This window comes from Mycothermus thermophilus (genome assembly GCF_041956435.1).
Source record: "Mycothermus thermophilus strain CBS 625.91 unplaced genomic scaffold VTJ04scaffold_2, whole genome shotgun sequence".
NCBI lineage: Eukaryota > Fungi > Ascomycota > Sordariomycetes > Sordariales > Chaetomiaceae > Mycothermus > Mycothermus thermophilus.
In genome coordinates, this window is record NW_027191428.1 from 4,460,967 (window position 1) to 4,480,267 (window position 19,301).

A 19,301-nucleotide genomic window follows, 5' to 3' on the forward strand; every position below is an offset into this window, starting at 1 on the left:
GGGGGGGGGGGGCGGCCTGGGAATCAACCATCATTCAAGAAATATCGTCATCCCCTCCATGATAGAATAGATATTCGAGCCAGAAGCAGCAGCAACTAACCTCCCCCTCCCTCCCCTCCGACCATCCAGATACCTCAAAGTAATCGACAAATTCTTCAACTCCTACATATCCTGCTTCATAACCGGCGGCAACGTCAAATTCCTCCTCCTGCACCAGCCCAACGCCGTCGCCGGTGCCGGTGCCGCCGGCGGCTTACTCCCAACAGGAGCAGCAGCGGGGCCAGGAGCAGCAGGGACAGCCAGCACATCTTCGTCGCGCAGCTCGACCAGCATCGGCGCCAACCCGACCAGCCCCCAGACCGAGGAAGCCATCAAGAACTTCTTTTACGAGGTCTACGACAACTACGTCAAGGCCATCATGAATCCGTTTTACAAGGTTAATATGGAGATCAAGAGTCCCGTGTTCAGGCAGAGGGTGGCAGCGGCGGGGAGGAAATATCTCTAGTAGCAGTGGGTTTAGACAAGGTTTGGGAGTTGGAATGCATGGCTTGAATAGATACCCATCAACCTCACCTGACAAAACATCGGAATCACATTGGCACGTCTGGGTGTCTTCACCGCAACTCATCATGATCACCATTCACGGTATCGCAGGACACAAAGAGCACAACGCTAACCGACGCTGGGTTCGGAAATGTATTTATCAATTCATCGGGCACCCATTCGCACCCCACTGTCCTCACCCCCCGCCAAATACGCCGTGGTCATTTCCCTTAATCGACCAGATCATAGCCGAGCCGTGTTGTGAGAGACCCCAATGACCCCCGTGTCCATCCCAACGCCAGTAGAAAAAGAACAAGTTTCCCGAAACATAACGCGCCCAAGACACAAAAGACACAAGTCATCATGCCGCCATCATAACCACAGCCCCCAACATCCCCAGAGAAGTGGCGAGTCGTTTAGCCACCGAAGCCGTAGAGGGTGCGGCCCTGGCGCTTGAGGGCGTAGACCACGTCGAGCGACGTGACCGTCTTGCGCTTGGCGTGCTCGGTGTAGGTGACGGCGTCGCGGATGACGCTCTCGAGGAAGGACTTGAGGACGGAGCGCGTCTCCTCGTAGATCACTAGAGTGAAGTCATGTCAGCAACTGTGGTCGGTCGCGTGGATGGGATTATCCTGTAATGGGTAGAACGTACTGGCAGAGATACGCTTGACACCGCCACGGCGAGCCAGACGGCGGATGGCGGGCTTGGTGATGCCCTGGATGTTGTCGCGCAGAATCTTGCGGTGGCGCTTGGCGCCGCCCTTGCCGAGGCCCTTGCCTCCCTTGCCGCCTAGAGTCGAAAACGCGTCAGCGATGCTTCATCGATGGAAGAGTGAAGTCATCGTCGAAGTGGATGCATGGCATCGATGACATCAAGTCATCAACGCGCGTTGAGGTGTCGCGACGCGATGCCCCACATCCGTGGTGGTGATGGGGTGGGTGGTGGCGGTTCATCAACACCATGACGGATGCATCACCGACCAACCGACCCCCAAACCAACCTGCACCACCGCGACGACGGTGACGACGATGCAAAACGAAAAAGAGGAATCACTTACGTCCAGTCATGATGATGGAAGTGCTTGCGGGATATAAAAAGTCTCTTGGTTTAGATGTTGATGGTAATACGGAGAGTAAACAGGGCAAACACGCAATTGGGTGGTAAGTAAGAGATCGCAGAGGTGGGAGGGGGAAGAAAGGCGAGCGAGCTGAGAGGGGCGAGAGGAATAAATACCCGCCGGGATTGGCGGCGAGATCAGCTGAGTTGCCTGGGACTCGCCCAGGAAAAAAAGGGAACTGATTTTACGGCGTGTTTCTGTTTTGTACGGCAGGCAAAAGGTAAAGCAGCTCTGCACTAATCCCGTTTCGGAAATCAGTTTTGTGGTTGGGGGGGCGGTCTGTTTTGCGCTGTTCAAGTGGAAAATGGGCGCGCATGCCTTGTTTTTTGGCAATGCAAATGTGCTGCCAGAAAACGGGCGGATTTTGATTTGTTGCATTGCGCCTGCTGCTGCCGTGTTTTGGGGGCCCTTGGAAAAAAAGGGACCGCTGCCGAAAAATGGGGAAATGTGGCCCGTGCGTTAACCTGATTCGGCAGCAGCGAGGTGTCGCGTCTGATCCTCTGCAGGGGCGACCGGACCCACACGACGCGGCAGACGCAGCCCGGCAGGACGGGAAGCGCGTCTGGCCTTGGCGCGGGGAACGTAACCGCGACTTGGGCCAACGCCAACGTGAACTTCGACAATCCAACGAAGAGCATCAACCCCAAGCCCGCAACCTTGTTGTTCGGATGCTCGAGGGATTCCGCCTTTATACGAATGACCACGTCCACTTATCATCCCGGAAGCCTACCACAGTACTACCTTATATCTCAGTCGCTGTTCCGGGTTCCATCCAAACAACGCCAAGCCTCGCATGTGGGAGAAGCTCAAACCGTTGTCCTCGTCCAAGGAACCTCCTCACCAGTCGGTGTTGGGACAGCTTATTATTGACGGATAAGGCCTCCGGCCGGTGGTTTGCTGACCCGAAGCCCAATGAATCCTGTTTCCCTTCTCCAACCTATTCAGACCCCTTGATGACCTGCGGATACCTGACTTCCTACAAGATAAACCAGTTACCACGCTAATGGCGCGGAAACATGGAAGATCATGAACACCCGACACACCCCGTCCACTCATCCATCCATAGCACATCCATCTGCCATTCAGCACTGCGTAGAAACCTCCCAAGGAAGAAGAACATGAGCACCGCGACCCTCCAAGCGAGACCGCGCGTAAACCTCAATTGTATACCTCCCAATCCAACTACCTTATCCCATCCCGCCCCATCCCGTTGCATACCTCAGGTACTATTATACATACATACCGCCCGATGCCAACCAACCTTCATCGTTAGCTCAGGCGTTACTCAATACAAAACCCCCAGTCCCTTATCCGTCTCTGCCACAAAAACGGAGAGTAGGTGAGGACGGCTGAAGAAAACCCACCAAACCCACTCGAGAGAGAGATAGAGAGAGAGAGCGGGAGAGCAGCAACAAAAAAACACAAACCAAGCAAAAACCAACCCAACAAAGTCCTGCGAAGCAAGAGGAACTTCTCCGCAATGCCCTCCATCCATCTCTTTCTTTCCTTCATGTCTCCTCTTCTCCAGGAACGCCATGCCCAATGCTAAGAATAAAAAAAAGAACCATGCGATCCCACTCACGTCCTTTGCATGCCTTCCCTCCCACGAGAAAACAGAGAATAATGATGGAACCGCGACCCCAGCCTCTCTCTCCCCATCATTCCCATGTTGTTGCACTCAGCAAAGTCTTCCATCTGTCCCTCAGCCTCTCTCTCCATCTCCATCTCCATCTCGTGACGTAACGCCCATGATGCTGAATGATGAATAATGGCGGGGGTATCCGAAGAAGAAAATCAATGCATCATGGAGTCATCCATATCATCGTCCTCGAGGCTGGCAATCTCATTCTTGATCTCGCCGCTTGCCTGAATTTCAAGAAAGACGCAACCAGTCAGCACTCCGTTGTTTCTCACCAAAACAAGAGAGACGACAAGACAGGCAAAACAAACATACCTTCGGATCCAAACTCAACGCAATAGTAAAATGCCTAACCGCCGTCCTGCGATCCCCCAACGTCTTGGCCAGCTTGGCCAAAAGGAAGTGCACCTGCGCGTTATTCGGCGCCGCATCCCGCAATATCATCAACTCCCTCCTTGCCTCCTCGAGCTGGCCCGTCGCCAGCAGCGCGCCCGCCTTCTTGCTGCGCATCTCGGGCGCCCGCGGCGCCAGCTCCACCGCTCGCACGAAATATGGCAGCGCCTGCACAATCTGCTTCTGCCGCTGCAGCACCGTGCCCATGCAGCAGATGAGCACCGCGTGCGTCGGGTGGATCACGAGCGCCGCGTGGTAGTGCGCGAGCGCCTTGTCGTAGTTGCCGAGCTTCTCGTACACTTTGCCGATGCCGTAGTAGGCGTTGTAGTGCCGCTTGTCGGCGGCGATGGCGCGGCGGTACGCCGCCAGCGCCTTGTCGTACTCCTCGTTCTCAACGTGCTCGTGCCCTTGCAAGGTATAAGCGTACGCGAACTTGGGGTGGAGCTGGATGGCGCGCTTGAAGCACTGCAGCGCCTGCTCATGCTCGCAGTCGAGCGAGAAGGCGTTGCCCAGCACGCACCACGCCTGCGGCGAGTCCCAGACGCTGTCAGTCAGCTCGTGCGCGAGGAAGGAGAGCTCGGTGCCCTTGCGCAGCTGCCAGAGAACCGTCGAGTAGTATTCCATATCCTCGTGCCGCGTCGGGGCGATCATGCGCAGCCGCCGAAAGAACTTTTCGGCCTCGGCGTAGTTAGCCAACTCATAGTGGGCTCGCGCCATCCGCGCCAGAACCCACGGCGTGTCCTGGTGGCTCCGAGGGAGGGAAGCAAACGCGCTGAGCGCCTCCTGGCACTGGAACATGCTTGCTAGTCGGTATCCAGATGCCATCTTTTTCAGAAGGTCCAGGATCCATTTCAGGCCCTCGTCTGACCGGATGGGTTCGATCTCTATGGGCTTCGGCGGAGGGGGCGGAGGCGCTGGGGCGACAATCGGTTCCTTAGTCCGAGGCATCTCTCCCTGATCGATATCCATGCTCGTCTCCTCCGGGGGCTTCCGGTTCCCGCTGACGACCCTGCCGACGGTAGTGGTGCCGCTGGACCCAGGACGCCCAATCCTCGAAATCGGCGGCCTAGCCTTCTTCAGTTCACGGGTGACTGGAGCAGCGCCGACCGCCGGAGCGTTGGCGATCGTCCTCGTCGTCCTGGGCGCCCCGTTCATGAGGAGTCTGGCACTCCTCCTCGGCTCCTCGCCGTTGACGGGGCGCGGCTGCACCGGGTGTCCGGACGCCGTTCGTTTCCGTTCTGTGGTTGTCGCCGGAGGGAGCGCGGTCGGTCGTATCGGGGGTTCTGGAGGCTCCAACAACTGCTGCTCTTGGGGCCTGTCTCGTTTCCTGGCACCCAGCCGGTAGCTCATCTTTGGCGGAGCCTCGAGCGGCGGTTCTGCCGTCTGCCCGCGGGTCCGGCGAACCGGTGCCAGCGGCGGCTCAGATGGTAAGCGCGAGGTTTGCACTTCGGCCGGGACTGATCCCGTGGGCGTCTCCATGCCTTCGGAAGGATGCCTGCTGGATGCATATCTACCCATCCTTGCTGCGGAGTCGTTCTCGCTGGGATCGACAAACATCATGTTGTTGCTCGAAACATCCTGAAATGCCGTCGACCTGTGAGGTGCGCCAAACGGATCATAGTCATGGGCGGTGCCTTGTACGCCGTTCCTCCTCTGCAAAGGGTCCGAGCCAGCACCGCTCGAATCGGGGACGGGCGTGCTGGGGTCTCGATCGAAGCTGCGAGCAAATGGTTCGTTCAGCTTGAAGATGTTGGGCACCATGACGTTGACGCCCATGTCGCAAAGGCTGGTGAATGCGTCCCACATGAAGGGGTTGGCTTTGAGCGCGTCCTCGAAGCAAGCCACGGCGCGCTTCTTATCATCGTACGCCCTGTATAACTTGCCGAGAAGGCTGCTCACGGCGGCGGCATCAGGATATGGTGCCCGGGACGAGGCGGTATGCCTCCCGATGCTGCACTTAGCGGTCCATAACGGCCGGGCCTTTTCCAGCGCTGATATGCCGTCCTTGAACCGCTCCAGGTCCAGACAGGCCTGGGCAAAGATGTAGGAGCATCCCAAATGAACTCCACGACATCCTGGCAATCTCGCTGCCTCGTACGCCGACCGGGAATCGCCGAGGCGGAAGTGGGAGAGGGCTAGGAGATAGGCGGATTCGGGGGATCGCTGGTCATGGGCATGTAGCCTCTCGGCGAAGAAGAGCGCATTTTGGTAGGAAAGGGTGTCAAGGTGGTAATAGACGGCCTGCTTCAACAGGCCAGCGATCGCCGCGGCGGTTGGTGCCATCTCGCGGGGACCACGGCGACGGGGGCTTGGTCTTGGATTCGGTGTGTCCACTTCCTATCGGGGAGGGCGATCCATGGGTTCGCTCGAGCCGGCAATCGACGGTGACGGTGGTATCGTATACCCGATTCTCATCGGCGACGCTGGGTCGGTCGGTCGGTCGGTCGTCCAGGGAGGGGCTGTTGCCGGCGGACGCGGTGGCAACGAGGTACGTACGGCGAACGTATGGTTGATGTCGATGCAGCTGTTGGATTCAAAACAGAGAGGACTCAGCCGGGTCGACGACGCGCCAAGGAATGGAGAGGATGGGAAGTCGCTTCAACGTAATGATGGAGAATGTTGTTGTTGTTGAGTCCTCCACGGCCAACCACCCTTCTCTGGGAAGTGAAAAACACAAAGGCCGGGTGGCGTCGAATACGAACCCGCAAAAGGTCAATTATGAAGATGATGGTTTCGATGTCTTCCCGTCTTTCAGGCCCATGACGGGGAGAAGAAAAGAAAACAAGAGAACAAGATCAAAAAATAGAAAGCGGTGAAACTGAAGGGCGATCGCGTTGCAATCCAGCCCAAGTTTCCCTCGCGTGGCCACGCGACAAAGTCGTCGCTGTCTTGGACTTTTGAGCCTTTCAAGGATGTCGGGAAGCTGTCAAGGCGTCAATGGCGGCGTGGTTCTGCCCTGCATCTCCTGGTTCTGGGCTGCCAATGTTGTTGGTGGGAGCGATTTCGTGTCGCTGATTGGTTGCGCGTGTGCTTTCAGGCGGTTGCAGCCTGCCGACCTAGCAACCCGCGGACCCGCGGGGCTCCCCCTGGAACGGGTTTGTGCCACAGTTCAGCCACACTCGGCGTCGCTGCAAACGGCTTGACGGCGGGGTTCGTGGGATGAAAACATGTTGAAAACTAGAGTAACAATGCCGTGACTAGATTTTGGATCAGCTCGGTGTCTCTTTTGTCTCGTGTGTTCGATACTCGCCATTAACTCTGGGGAAATGTAATGTTTGTTTACAAGTTTTGGCGGGGACGGGTTGAGAAGATTTGCGGCTGGTGACGGTGGAGCCGCAGGGTGGCTTCCGAACCAGGGCCATCAGAGTGCAACTCTGTCATGATTTCACTTCCATTACAACTCCTTCTCATACCTCCACAACTCACCAACACCACCATTGTCAGAATCCTCTGATCAACCCATCAGTCAAAACCACGTACACAAAGACATCCGACACAAGAAGAACTCACCATGGCCCAAAAAGCCCGCAAAGACCTCGCCAAATCCAACACCCAGGCCCTCAACAACCTACACCTCTATTCCCTCCTCGTCAACGCCTTCTTCCTCCTCTGGCACTTCCTCTTCCGGCCACGCTCCCTCACCCTCTGGCTAGTCCTCTCTCTGCCCAGCTTCATCTGCCAGGCTATTCTCGAGAAAACCGGCCGGCCAAGGTACGACAAGGAGACGGGCGCGCTCAAGTCGGCGGGCGAGGACCTCTCTGCGGCGGGGCTGACCGAGTACATGTGGGATGTTGTCTGGGTGACGTGGGGCGCGGCGGTTTTGGCGGCGCTGTTTGGCAATGGGGCATGGTTCCTGTGGCTTCTGATTCCGGCCTTTGGGGGGTATAAGGCGTTTGGGATGATGGGAGCGGCGAGGCAAATGGCTGGGTTGGGTGCGGGTGCTGGGGCGGGAGGGGTGCCGCCGCAGAATCGGAAGCAGAGGCGGGCGGCGTAAGGGGGTTGGGTTACGGCTCTCTGGAAGAAAGATGGGACATTTACGTTTGTGGATTGCTTGTTGGCTGCTGCTACCTCGCCCTATGGCAGTCCAACTCTTTCACCCACTCCTGGATCACCTCCTCCCCGACGTCCCTCACCAGCACATGCACATGATCGACCGTCCGCACGCTCTGCAACGCCACCCAGTTCTTAAACCACATCACCTTCTCTGCGCCTCCCGGGCCAAGCCGATCGACAAAGTACCTCTTCACAAACTCCTCAACAAGCCTCCGGCTCTCGGGCGTCAAATCCCCGACCACATCATCCGTCGGGATCGGCGTCCTCGACCACGCCACAATGTGCGTGATACCCGGCGCGAGACCGTACGGCCAGTCGTTGATCAGCACGCGGTAATCCGACGGGTCGGCGAAGGGAACCTTGGAGGCGGGCGTGAAGGGCGGTTTGCCCCAGGCGGACGGCAGGCGGTGGGCGAGGAGGTAGGAGGTGATGTCGCCGTACCGGGCTTTGGTGTCGGCGGTCCATTTGATGTAGCGCCGGAGATCGGAGGGTTTGCGCTTGAGGGCGGAGAGGTTGTTGGTCCCTGATGATTTTGTGAGAGGAGGCATGGCATGTTAGTCATTGCCGTATATATCATTGGGCGAAGAAGGACGGGGCTGCAGCATAGAGTGTGTAATGTCCGTACGAATCAGCTCGCGCAGCTCGTCCCAAGTATGGAAGGCAAATTCTTCATCTGTTTGAGAGAGCACCCATTTGTCGACATCGGTTAGAGGAAAGGGGGATTCCTCTAGGGGTGTGATGTTGTCGCCCATGTGGATTTGGTTACCCGGAGGCCGGGTGCTGGTAGTATAGCGCCGTTGTAATGCTTGGGCGAATCCGTAGATGCCCGGACGGCAGGACAATGAAAACGGGAATTTGTATGATGATCTAACGCCGAACACGGCCCGGTACCCCCGGGTTACCAGTCTCGAAGCTGATGATGAGGGGCCAGGGGCTGAAAATGGCAGTGCAACGTGGTGGTGGTACAGCTTGGGCTTGGGGACGGCAAGCGTTGGGGGAAAACGGAGTGTCTTGGTACGATCTAAATGCATATTCCTACTAGTGTAATTGACCGAGCTAAGCTATCAAAAGGGGACATTGAATGTGGGAATCTTTGTACTCTAGATGCCGTGCATTCGAGGCTTCGGCAACCAACGGAACGACGAAATGCTGTCCCACCTCACGCACTGGTCCTATCTTCTGCCCCGCGGCGTGAGGTGGGCCCAAAGGTGCGGGTGGTCCCCAAAATTGTTGACGTGCCAAGCACCGACCCCAACCCTGAACCGCACATTGAAGAGCCGGGACCCACCGGAACCCACCGTCCAGTCCAGGCCCGTCCGGGGGCCGACATGTGGATCGGACCACTTTTGTTTGTGCCTGCCTCTTGTTGAGTCTCCCACCCGCAGCCCGACATTTTGTTTTCTTTCTCTCTTCTCCTGTCAATTGACAAGCCAACGCAGCCTGTTGTCTGCTTGTCTTGGTGCTCTCAACACCAACTGCCAGTCCTTGAGTCCAACTGGAACCGGCACACAAGACAAGTCGCAACAATGGGCGACTCTCTGCTGTCCTCGCAATACATCCACGGCGTGTACATCCCCGCCGCCCTCATCGTCGTCGGCACCGCCATTGTCAAGCGCGAATGGCTCATCTACGGCGTGCTCCTGAGCGTTTCCCTGGGCGCCTTCAAGCTGTTTAACATGCGTATGTCTCACTGAAATGCCCAGTCTCGGGGGTACCCAAACATCAGGTAAACAAAGCAAGCTGACCGCATTCCGGTTCCAGAGCCCAAGAAGGTCCTCAAGACGGACGAGTTCCAGGAGTTTGAGCTCAAGGAGAAGACCATCATCTCGCACAATGTCGCCATGTAAGCTGCCCTCCCTCTTCCTTCATACTCCTCCAAGTCTAACCACCGCCCTCCTCCAGCTACCGTTTCGCCCTCCCCACCCCCAACTCGATCCTCGGCCTCCCCATCGGCCAGCACATCTCCATCGGCGCCGTTCTCCCCCAGCCCGACGGTACCACCAGGGAAATCGTCCGCTCCTACACCCCCATCTCCTCGGACCACGACAAGGGCTACTTTGACCTCCTCATCAAGTCGTACCCGCAGGGCAACATCAGCAAGCACGTCGCCTCGCTGTCCGTCGGCCAGACCATCCGCGTCAAGGGTCCCAAGGGCGCCTTCGTCTACACCCCCAACATGGTACGCCACTTCGGCATGGTGGCCGGCGGCACCGGCATCACCCCCATGCTGCAGGTCATCAAGGCCATCATCCGCGGCCGCGCCGCCGGCGACAAGACCGAGGTGGATCTGATTTTTGCCAACGTCACGGAGCAGGATATCCTGCTGCGCGAGGACCTGGACGAGCTGGCCGCCAAGGATAAGGGGTTCCGGGTGCATTACGTGCTGGACAGGCCGCCCGAGGGGTGGACCGGCGGTGTGGGCTATGTTACGGCCGAGATGGTTCAGGTATGTTTTGACTTTTACCCTTTAATCATTGAAAAGTCATTGTGTGCTAATTTTTCTTCTCTCCGCAGAAATGGCTCCCCAAGCCCGCCGACGACGTCAAGATCCTCCTCTGCGGCCCGCCCCCCATGGTCAGCGGCCTCAAGAAGATCACCGAAAGCCTCGGCTTCAAGAAGGCTCGCCCTGTCAGCAAGCTGGAAGATCAGGTCTTTGCTTTCTAAAAGAACTGTTACCTGTGATGATGGCATGGATTTTGTTCGAATGATGTGATGAACAGTCACGCTTGAAGAGGTTGTGAAATGGTGGGGGGGCACTTAATGTTGGCGTCTCTTACGTGCCGGTTCAGACGTGATAGACAAAATATGGTGGGGACTGGGCTCGTAAGTAGGTAATGTAGATAGGGCTGTACGTGATGCTATGTACAGAACGAGGCTAGATGCTGGGTAGGATGGTACAAAATGGCGGATTCGAGTCCGCTGGGGTGTCCCCGCCCTGGGGCGTTTGGCGTGCCGATATTGAATAGATCTATTTCTCGTCAAGTGTCGATGGTGGTTTGGGAGTTGAACGAGTTGGGCAGACTTGGGTATGGATGTCTCGAGATTTACCCCCTGATCTATTATTGATGGCATAGACAGATATAGACAAATATATCTGGTTTGGATTTCTAACCTCGAGATGAGACATCCATCCCATGTCCTAGTAACCATCCCTGAGTATCTGTCGCAGGATGCATTTCAACTTCCACTTGTCCTTTCTGCCCCCTGTATCTTCCTCGTCTTCTTGTTTCCGTTTTTCCTGTCGGAGGTGTAATCTATCTCCTTCTATTTCCGCACCTTTTGTATCGTTTTGTTGGCTCTCTTCTGTGGATTTGTTCTTGTTCTTCTTGCTGTTACAGGGTTTGGCGGAAACCTCATCGTCGTTGTCGTTGTCGTTGTGGTCGTCCTGCATGCTGCTGGTCCAGAGCGGGCCGAAGAGGGACGGGAGGTCGAAGAGGGTTGCTAGTGTCGTAGGGGTTATTGTGTCGTTTTGTTCCTCGGCGGGGTTGATGAGAAGGGACCTGTCGTCGTGGCCGTGCGCCGTCGTTCGTTCAGAGATCGTTGAGCCGTCATTGTCTTCATTCCTTGTCTTTTCTTCTTCGTCTTTTTCCCCTGCCACGGACACGCCAACGATCTGACGCAACACTTGCCCGTATACACCACCATCACCATTCCCAGAGTGATGATGATACTCCGTCCCTTGCTCCTCCTCCTCCGTCCCGATCATCCCCAACCCAGCACCACGACTCACCGACACCCCAACAACGGCAAGGAACATGGCGACACACCTCAGCTCCTCATTCTGTTTGTGGCGATCATCCTCCATCACCAAATCCAAAAGCTCCCCCAACCGCCGGCGAAGCAAACACAGCAGCGGCGCGTACGACTCGCCCGGCGGGCGCGGGAAGGGAGGCAGGAAATGGGAGAGATAGAGGAGGGCGGCGATGCGGAGGGTGGAGGTGAGGAGGGTTGCTAGTTTGGTGGTTCGTTCTGCTTCTCGTGCTTGTGCAGCTGCGGTTGTTGTTGCGGTTGCGGTTGTTGTCTCGTGGTTGGTCATATCATCATCGCCATCGTCAGGATCATAATTATCATCAACGAGGGCTCTCGAAAACCCACCCCCTTCCTCCGCCCCTCGTCCTCTCAACGTCCCTTCCGGACGGGTGAGCAGGGCGTAGCTTAACGAGTACAACTCGTTGACAAAAACGTGAGGATCAAACCCCACTCCAAGCTTATTACCCTCCTCTCTCTTCGACCGACGCGCAAGCCGCACAGCAGCGGAGAAGGTTGCGAGAGAGGAGAGCGCCGAAATCACCTCGGCGTGGACGCCCAGGGGCTGGAGGACGGCGAGGACGGATTTTGCGTACCTCTCTCGAATGGAGGAGGGGAGGATGGATGTGATGGATTGAGATGGAGTGATAGTGCTGGGATTTAGGCTGGGACTGGGACTGGTGTGTTGATGCGGTCCGCGGCTCGAGTTGGGGTGGAAGGGGAGGAGATAGGGGGTGGTTACGAGGAGGGTGGCGCCGAGGAGGTCGGTTCTGTTGTGAGTCTCGGGTGTGAGCATGTGGTTCGAGGTTTGGTTTTGCCATGTATGGTGATGCTGCTTGGCGGGAAGGAAAAACGTCGTGGGTTCCTGCGCGGATTACCTACCTATGTAACTCGTCTACCAACCAGGCCGGAAGACTATCCAACCCTGAACCGGCATTGAGGTCGAGGACCTTTTTCAGCCCGCTCATGTGTAGTTTCCAGTGGTCGAGTCGGTTGGTGTAGCACTGTGAGAGAAGAAGGGAAAAAGGAGAAGAACGGGTTAGCTAAGCTGTCGTGTTACTGTTATGGGTTGAATGTTGGAGACCGAGAGGGCTGATTCACCTCCCCAGGATAGGATAGGGAGGGGGGACTCAGGGGTTAGGGGAAAAAATGAAAACAAACACAAAAGAAGCAGAAGGAAGCAGAACGTACTCCCACCCAAGCCAACGTGGCGATACAATGCAGGGTAACCACCACATCCGCGGTACCATCGCGATCGAGTTTCTGGCTGAGGATCGCGCACGTGTTGGAGACGTAGTGCGCGAGCCGGTCATCCTCATCTTCGTCATCTTCCTCCTGCTCCTTCTTCTCATTCTCCTCCCAACCACTACCGCCACCACCGTGACAACCACGCCTCTCCTTCCCACCCTCCATCCTCTCCACCACGCTCGCACACATCAACACGCACTGCACCGCAGCCACCTCGTCCGATGCCGCCAGTGCGGGGAAACTTGCGTCTCGAGCCGGGTTGTACGCCAGCAGGTCTTCGTGCGGGTAGAAACAGCGCGGAACGTCGGCGACGCGGCGGGAGAGGAGGGCGCGGTCGCGGGAGTTGGGCAATGATAATAATAACCTGCTGAGAGCATCTGAGCCTGGAGATGTTGGTACTTCTCTTCTTGTTGCTGATGGTGATGCCGATGCCGATGCTGGAAGAGGGAGAGAAGGAGGTGGTGGTGTTCCCAAGGCGGTTGCTGAAGGTGATGATGGTGATGGTCGAGGGGATCTTGTGGTTGTTGAAGCTCTCGACGCTACCGGAACTGGTGGTGGCCGCCCTGGAGTTGGTCTGGAAGTCGTCGTCCTCCGGCGTGGTGGTTGGCGTCTTGCCGACCCCTGAACTGGACTGGGTGTGTTTTGCCTCTCGATGTCTGCCCGTCTGGCGGAGGACTCGACGGCACATTCGTCGACGAACCTAATCTCGCGCCGTTGAGGAGTCGGAACGTGGGCCGATGATGATGGAGCCCTGGGTGGTGTTGGCCCGGGGAGAATAGAATTCACAGAGGCTGAGCTGTCGTCATCGCGCGGATAGGCGTTGACAAAGGAGAGCCCGTTGAATCGCTGCCTCGAGACCTGGAGTCCGCGGCGGGTCTTGATGAGTTTTCCATCTTTGACGGTTGCGTTGAAATGGTCCATGGTTTACTATAGAGGATGGGTTTGAGGTGGTGGATGTGCTCGGAGTAGTCGGAGTGCAGAGAAGGTCACATGGAGGGTGGTAAGATGGAGGGCCCTTTGGGGGCCATGCTTCTGACATTTTTACCTGACCCAACTTTCCGAGGGGCAGCCAGTGCAAACTGAGTGCCTAAGGTACCTAAGGTAGGTTTATAGCTGTTCATGTAATCCGAACTCACAAGATAAAACGGCTTCCCATCGAAAACACCCCGGCATAGTCTCCTTCCTCCATGCTTACACCATGAATTCCTCCGCTATGGCCGAGGCGTACGGGTCCCCGAGAGCTTCTTCATGCCAAAGGGGCCGAGTGATTCCCAAAAGAATTATAATCGTGGAGGATACGAAGAACCATGGTTGAGTCCTTGAAATATGGTGCCCAAGACTTACAAGCGCCCCCAGCACAACCCTGGAAGCCCTGGTGGCTGAGCCGCACGGCGTCCAGCCCACACATGGCTATACGAGGTAATGCTACCAGCTGGATACGGGGCGACTACTGATGGGGCCAAACCTGTTACTCGCCGCTTAATTAGTCGCTCCCAGGGCCATGAGTAATCCGTCAATCTCAGTCACGTTGGAGGTCCCAATGGGATGGGTCTCTCGTATCTCACTTGGCACATGCAGGTGGCAGTTGGGGCCACATCTCCGGGATATGCCGTACACACATGCTTCCGTCCTGCATACATACAGCTGTTGAGGATGTCCATATGAAATGGCGGCAGCGTCATGAAGCCACTCTCCGACCGGTGTCTTGTACATACAAAGTTCAGGCTGCAGCATAAACTTTGAGTCCCGGCCACGGCAGCCAAACAGTGAGGGGGAGGTGTAGCTGACGTCAGCCCCTTCCTCCTCCCCCGTGGCTGTGATCAAAGCTTCTAGGATGTTTTCAATCGTCTTCAATCTGTGGCATTAAAACGTAGGAATATATATTACATTAGCCAGAGAGGCCAAGGGAGGAGGAGGAGAGTTGTTGTTCTCTGCATACATGTCTATGGCCCCATCCATCCATCCATCCATCCGTCCATACATCCATCCGCCAAAACAAACCCTCCCTTGACGCCCCAACGCCGTCATCCTGCTGTTGCCCTTCTTTGTGTGCTGTTGTTGTTGTACAAGACAGGAGTGGTTGGCTGTACATGACAAAAAGTGACAGGAGTTGTTGCAATATGCTTCCGTCGACCAAACTCCAACTCCAAACTTGACCGGATGCAAGCACCTACCTGAGGTAACTAAAACCATGTGGTTGGTGATGAGATCTGTACATTGTTGAACAAACCCACCCGTATTTTGCATGACCGGATTAAATACCGTCCCGTTCCGTTCTGTGAGAACCAAGTTTCTCTCGTCATCGTATACTCGGATCCAACCCAACCGATCCAATCCCAACTACCTACCTAGGTAGGCACCCAATTCCAGAGAGAGTGTGTGGTACGTCAAGTCCCTCCCTACCTGACCCCAGGTACAACATCATTAAATTCATCTATTCCCACCTTGCTGCTGCTGTTGCGCATCCACATCCCCCATCAACATGGAGTAAAACGTCCCCATCGGATCGGGACCCAGCCCCCACTCCCGAAGGGTGTCGAACAACCCGCCCATGGCGGCGTCGGTTGGATCGTCTGGGGAGATCGGGCTGTTGTTGGTTTGTGCTTGTACAGCAGCAGCAGTAGTAGCGGTGAGGGTGGCAGCCACAGAGGCAGCAGTGGTTGTTGCACCAAAGTCTGCTGCTGGGCCGTAGCTTGCGTTGATGATGCCGGGGATGCTGCCGAAGCTCGCGTATCCGGCGGGGATGGAGAGGTCGGGAGGAGGGGTTGCTATTCGGTGGGGGAGGTTGCCCACGGTAGTGATGATGGGCGTGGAATACTTGGTCGCGTATGACCAGCCTGTGCCGTGGCCGGTGTATTCGAACAGGTCGGGCGCCGGGTCGACGTAGGTTTGTCCGTCGCCCATGTTGTTGTTGCTGCTGTTGCCGTGGAAAGACCAACTCTCTGTCGTCGCCATGGTCGTCGTCGAAGTTGTTGCGGAGTTGGAAATGTGTCCTCCTCCCATCAGACCTTGCTGCTGCTGTCGTCCAGAATTACCATCCCCAAGATCCAAAGTCCGCAACCGCTTCCTACTGCTCCCCTCTTCCTCCGCCACCACCCCATCCACATCCAACATTTCCTCGTCCCCGTCCCCAAAATCCACCGGAAGTCTCCCAATCAATGTCGCACACGGCGCCACGGGCAAAAAGGTCCTCCCCCCGACCTTTGCGCCCACCGGCTTGCCAAGCGGCAACCGTCCCGGCAGAGGGGGCTGCAAATCTGCATGTCTCGACGTCGCGGTGCGCGCGACTAGGGGGATGCTGTACCCCCCACCGCTTCCTCCTTCTCCTCCTCCCATCCTGCTTGCGGCCGTGCGCGAGTGATTCGGAATCAAGTCCGGCGAGACGGACACGCCGGCGCGGTCCAAGTCGCGGAGGAGCTGGTCCAGGTAGGCGCGGGTGAGGGGGTTTTGGTAACCGACGGTGTCCATGAAGCGGATGAGCAGGTCGAGGTTGGGCCGGTGTTGTTGGAGGGCGGTGGTGGAGGATTGGGAGGAGGCGGAGGAGGAGGAGGAGGAGATGAGGGAAACGTAGACGGAGGCGGCGAAGTAGAGGGATAGCGACATCAGCGGTGCGGTGAATTTGGAGGCGAGGGTCTTGGTGGTGGATTTGATCATGTCCACGATCTCGCCGGCCGCCGTGAGCGCTCGAGTCGCGCTGGTGGAAGCGAGGGCGGTGAGGCCGTATTTTTCTGCTTTCTCGCGCGCGGCTGTGTGCAGACAGATGACGGCGCCGTGCAGGTTGAGGTTGGTTTGTATGGCGACGGGGTCGTAAGAGTGAGTATTGCGCGACAGACGGAAGCGGTCGGGCATGAACATGAACATGTTGGAGAGGATGTTGTCGAGCTCGCGGTGGCGCGTCCAGAAGCGGCCGTAGTCCGGGTCTTCCGGATGGTCGTCGGGCATGGGCCGCTGCGCGTGCTTGTTCAGCCGCGCAAAGATGTGCGAGACGATGGCGTTGCAGGCGAACATGGAATAGCCCGACGCGCCTTTGAGGGCGTCTTGGAGGGTGACGGATTTCTCCTCGGTGCCGGTGAGGAAGGCCTCGTCGGAGGCGGGGAGTAGAGTTGTGATCTGCTCCAGGTCAGCTCTCCTGGTGGTTGCGCATGGTGGTTCAAAACGACCGGCTTCACGTACCAGGTCCGCGTCGATCAACGTCGGCCAGCCGGTGCTGATGTTGGCGTAGTTGTCGATGCAGAAACCTCCCCAGAAGAGTCGGCGGCGTTCTTCCAGCTCGACCCAACTCTGTGGCGGCGTGATCATGGGAGCCATCGGGGATTCCTCGAGCGTGCTGTCCAGCCGATTCAGCCCCATCATGGACGACAAGCGCACGGCTCTGGCAGAGCTCATGGCCGCGCGGGTGAACATCAGACACCGAGCCTCATCGGTGGCGATCAGGACCCATGCCTGGGCGTGGCCGATGGTGATGAAGTGCTCTCCCTGGCCCTTCAGCTCATCCGCTTCCAGGTACTGACGGGCGCGGCTGTACAAGGCGTCGTGGTAGCAGCCGTACTTGGGATGGCCGTTGGACGCAGCAGCCCAGATGGCGTACTGGAGGCACATGGGCGGGCGCATATGAGGAGGGGAGTGGAACGAGCGGAGGTAGTTTCCCGGGTGGACGATGGGGAGGAAGTACGGTTCCCTGAAGAAGACGGCATGGCTGTAGGGTTGTTTGGCACGGTCAGTATCTCCGTCTCAAGGGGCTGGGTCACAGGCGAGAGACGAGGGAGGGCAGAGCATACAGCTCATCAATCATCTCGGCCGGAGGCAAACTCTCAAAGCGGCCTGTCCTCAACAACTCGGCTGATCGAATGCTGTCTCCGGGAGACAAACTGTTGCCGGGGGATGTGGGAATCCACGACATGGACGTCTCCAGCGGACTGCCGAAGGATCTGGCCGAGGGGTCGTGCTGTCCTCCTGGTGACGAGCCCGCCGTGCCGGAGCCGTCGGATGGGATGGACAAGCCATCGCGTTGTTTTCCTACAATCCGGAGCAAGCCCTCTACTTGGGCTAGTAGTAGGTAAGATGGGGTTAGTGAGTGGCGAGATGTCGGGCGGTTTCAGGGCCGGGGTTGAGATAAAAGCCGTACCGAGCCTCTCCTCTAGTTCCCGGACATTCCTCCGTTTAAACGCCGGTTTCCTCCTCGACTCGGGGTATATACATTCGGTGCCGGACCGGGCACATCGGGTGCATATTGGTTTCTGGCGGTCGCCTGGAACACGGACGCGAACACGTCCAGCGTCAGCGGCATGATGCATATTGACTCGTTTTGCCCTGTATCCCCCTGGAGAGGTAGGTTCTCTCACACTTGAGTTTCCTCGAGCGGCAGTTGATACATGCCAGCAGCTCGTATGCCGGACTGTTACCGCCCGGCGCTGCTGTTGCTGCTGATGCTGATGCTGTTGATGCCGCTGACTGAGCCGCAGCCGTTACCGGGCCACCAGACGAAGCAGCCGAGACTGTAGCACTCGAAGTCGTGGTGGATGGTTCCGACAAGACATGTTCAGGGGACGAAGTGTACATTGACGCGGTATTGTTGCCAAGTCCGAGACGGATGCCGAGGGCGTCGGCGTCGACTTGAAGACCGGACAGAAGTCGGACAGCACAGCAGCTCCGAGGCAGCACTCGCCATCCCCCTTGTATAACTACCTAAGCATATTCCGGATCTGAGTCCTTATGCTAGCTGCCGCTGTGACATTCCTCCAGGAATCTTAGGTGCCCATGCAACCCCCCCTTTCCCCCCCTCTCCGCCGTCGTCACTCGTCACTCTCTGCACAAGCGGGCGCGTCTCGTTGCCGCCTGAAAGACAGGGCTCACACGTACCCGTAGGTAACTGCGTATTTCGTAAAAGCAAAGTCCAGACCCGACCAAGACCCGGAATTGGCCCCGGCCAGGGTGGTTCCGCGGACCGTCTTTGGTCCGACTTCCGAGCGGCGTGTTAGTCGGGTACCTATGCCGAGCTCCGGACCCACGCTGCCGGGACTCTCTCCAACCTCCAAAGGGCATCATTGACGCATTCTAAGAAATCGGATAACCTTCCCCGTGGCAGTGGAACACACTTAACGGTTTTCTAGAAGTTCTTTTCCCACTATCTGACGTCTCCAAGGCGAGGCGTGGTGGGTGGGCCATTCCCGAGCAAAGTCGCGCACTATCTCAGCCCTGCTGTCGGGAACGTGTGTGAGGCATCAAGAACAATGCCTATGTTTCCCTCTCCATCCCGCGCGCCCTGTCAGTGAGTCCAGCAAACCCAACAAGGGGAACTCCAGGCCAGGCTCCAGTGACTCATTCCCCGGCCCGCTCTTGGAAATCCCAAGCTCACGAGGGTTACCACCATAGATGCAAGTGAGCCTTTTTTCAGTGCAGTGTACTCTGTACATGCCTGAAACTCCCGGCGGTGACTCAGTTCTACTGTTCCACAGCAGTCCATTGTTCGGAACAAACCGCCGCTGACCCTGCGACCTTCTGCTCTGAGTCGACCTTCTGTGCATGTTCTGTGGAGTAGATGGGGCTTGTGACCCCGTCCT

The 19,301-nt window shown here is 57.2% G+C and overlaps 8 protein-coding genes across 8 annotated transcripts in view; 3 read left to right on the top strand and 5 right to left on the bottom strand.

Moving 5' to 3' along the window:
- VTJ04DRAFT_3821 (uncharacterized protein) overlaps positions 1–505 on the top strand; it is a gene marked incomplete at both ends in the record, with an annotated part of 888 nt that extends 383 nt beyond the window's left edge. Inside the window, one exon of the mRNA XM_069361764.1 lies at positions 130–505. Coding sequence (XP_069222342.1) covers positions 130–505 — 376 coding nt within the window. The remainder of the gene's footprint in view (positions 1–129) is intronic.
- Positions 506–959: 454 nt separating this feature from the next.
- VTJ04DRAFT_3822 (uncharacterized protein) lies at positions 960–1,611 on the bottom strand (the record flags this gene model as incomplete). Its single annotated transcript, XM_069361765.1, has 3 exons — positions 960–1,123; positions 1,196–1,333; positions 1,602–1,611. 3 exons carry the CDS (start codon positions 1,609–1,611, stop codon positions 960–962), a joined length of 312 nt encoding a protein of 103 aa, XP_069222343.1.
- Positions 1,612–3,455: 1,844 nt separating this feature from the next.
- On the bottom strand, positions 3,456–5,976 carry VTJ04DRAFT_3823 (uncharacterized protein; the record flags this gene model as incomplete). Its single annotated transcript, XM_069361766.1, has 2 exons — positions 3,456–3,527; positions 3,616–5,976. The coding sequence occupies 2 exons, from the start codon at positions 5,974–5,976 to the stop codon at positions 3,456–3,458; spliced, it is 2,433 nt and encodes an 810-aa protein (XP_069222344.1).
- A 1,228-nt stretch (positions 5,977–7,204) lies between these two features.
- VTJ04DRAFT_3824 (uncharacterized protein) lies at positions 7,205–7,687 on the top strand (the record flags this gene model as incomplete). The annotated part of the gene is made up of 1 exon (XM_069361767.1): positions 7,205–7,687. One exon carries the CDS (start codon positions 7,205–7,207, stop codon positions 7,685–7,687), a length of 483 nt encoding a protein of 160 aa, XP_069222345.1.
- A 70-nt stretch (positions 7,688–7,757) lies between these two features.
- VTJ04DRAFT_3825 (uncharacterized protein) lies at positions 7,758–8,498 on the bottom strand (the record flags this gene model as incomplete). The annotated part of the gene is made up of 2 exons (XM_069361768.1): positions 7,758–8,269; positions 8,372–8,498. The coding sequence occupies 2 exons, from the start codon at positions 8,496–8,498 to the stop codon at positions 7,758–7,760; spliced, it is 639 nt and encodes a 212-aa protein (XP_069222346.1).
- A 774-nt stretch (positions 8,499–9,272) lies between these two features.
- On the top strand, positions 9,273–10,410 carry VTJ04DRAFT_3826 (uncharacterized protein; the record flags this gene model as incomplete). Its single annotated transcript, XM_069361769.1, has 4 exons — positions 9,273–9,426; positions 9,508–9,589; positions 9,649–10,192; positions 10,261–10,410. 4 exons carry the CDS (start codon positions 9,273–9,275, stop codon positions 10,408–10,410), a joined length of 930 nt encoding a protein of 309 aa, XP_069222347.1.
- Positions 10,411–10,466: 56 nt separating this feature from the next.
- On the bottom strand, positions 10,467–13,662 carry VTJ04DRAFT_3827 (uncharacterized protein; the record flags this gene model as incomplete). The annotated part of the gene is made up of 7 exons (XM_069361770.1): positions 10,467–10,561; positions 10,613–10,714; positions 11,023–12,263; positions 12,376–12,497; positions 12,685–12,919; positions 12,984–13,367; positions 13,418–13,662. 7 exons carry the CDS (start codon positions 13,660–13,662, stop codon positions 10,467–10,469), a joined length of 2,424 nt encoding a protein of 807 aa, XP_069222348.1.
- A 1,509-nt stretch (positions 13,663–15,171) lies between these two features.
- Positions 15,172–18,300, bottom strand: VTJ04DRAFT_3828 (uncharacterized protein; the record flags this gene model as incomplete). The annotated part of the gene is made up of 5 exons (XM_069361771.1): positions 15,172–16,851; positions 16,915–17,437; positions 17,520–17,787; positions 17,867–17,989; positions 18,084–18,300. The coding sequence occupies 5 exons, from the start codon at positions 18,298–18,300 to the stop codon at positions 15,172–15,174; spliced, it is 2,811 nt and encodes a 936-aa protein (XP_069222349.1).
- Positions 18,301–19,301: the final 1,001 nt, after the last annotated feature.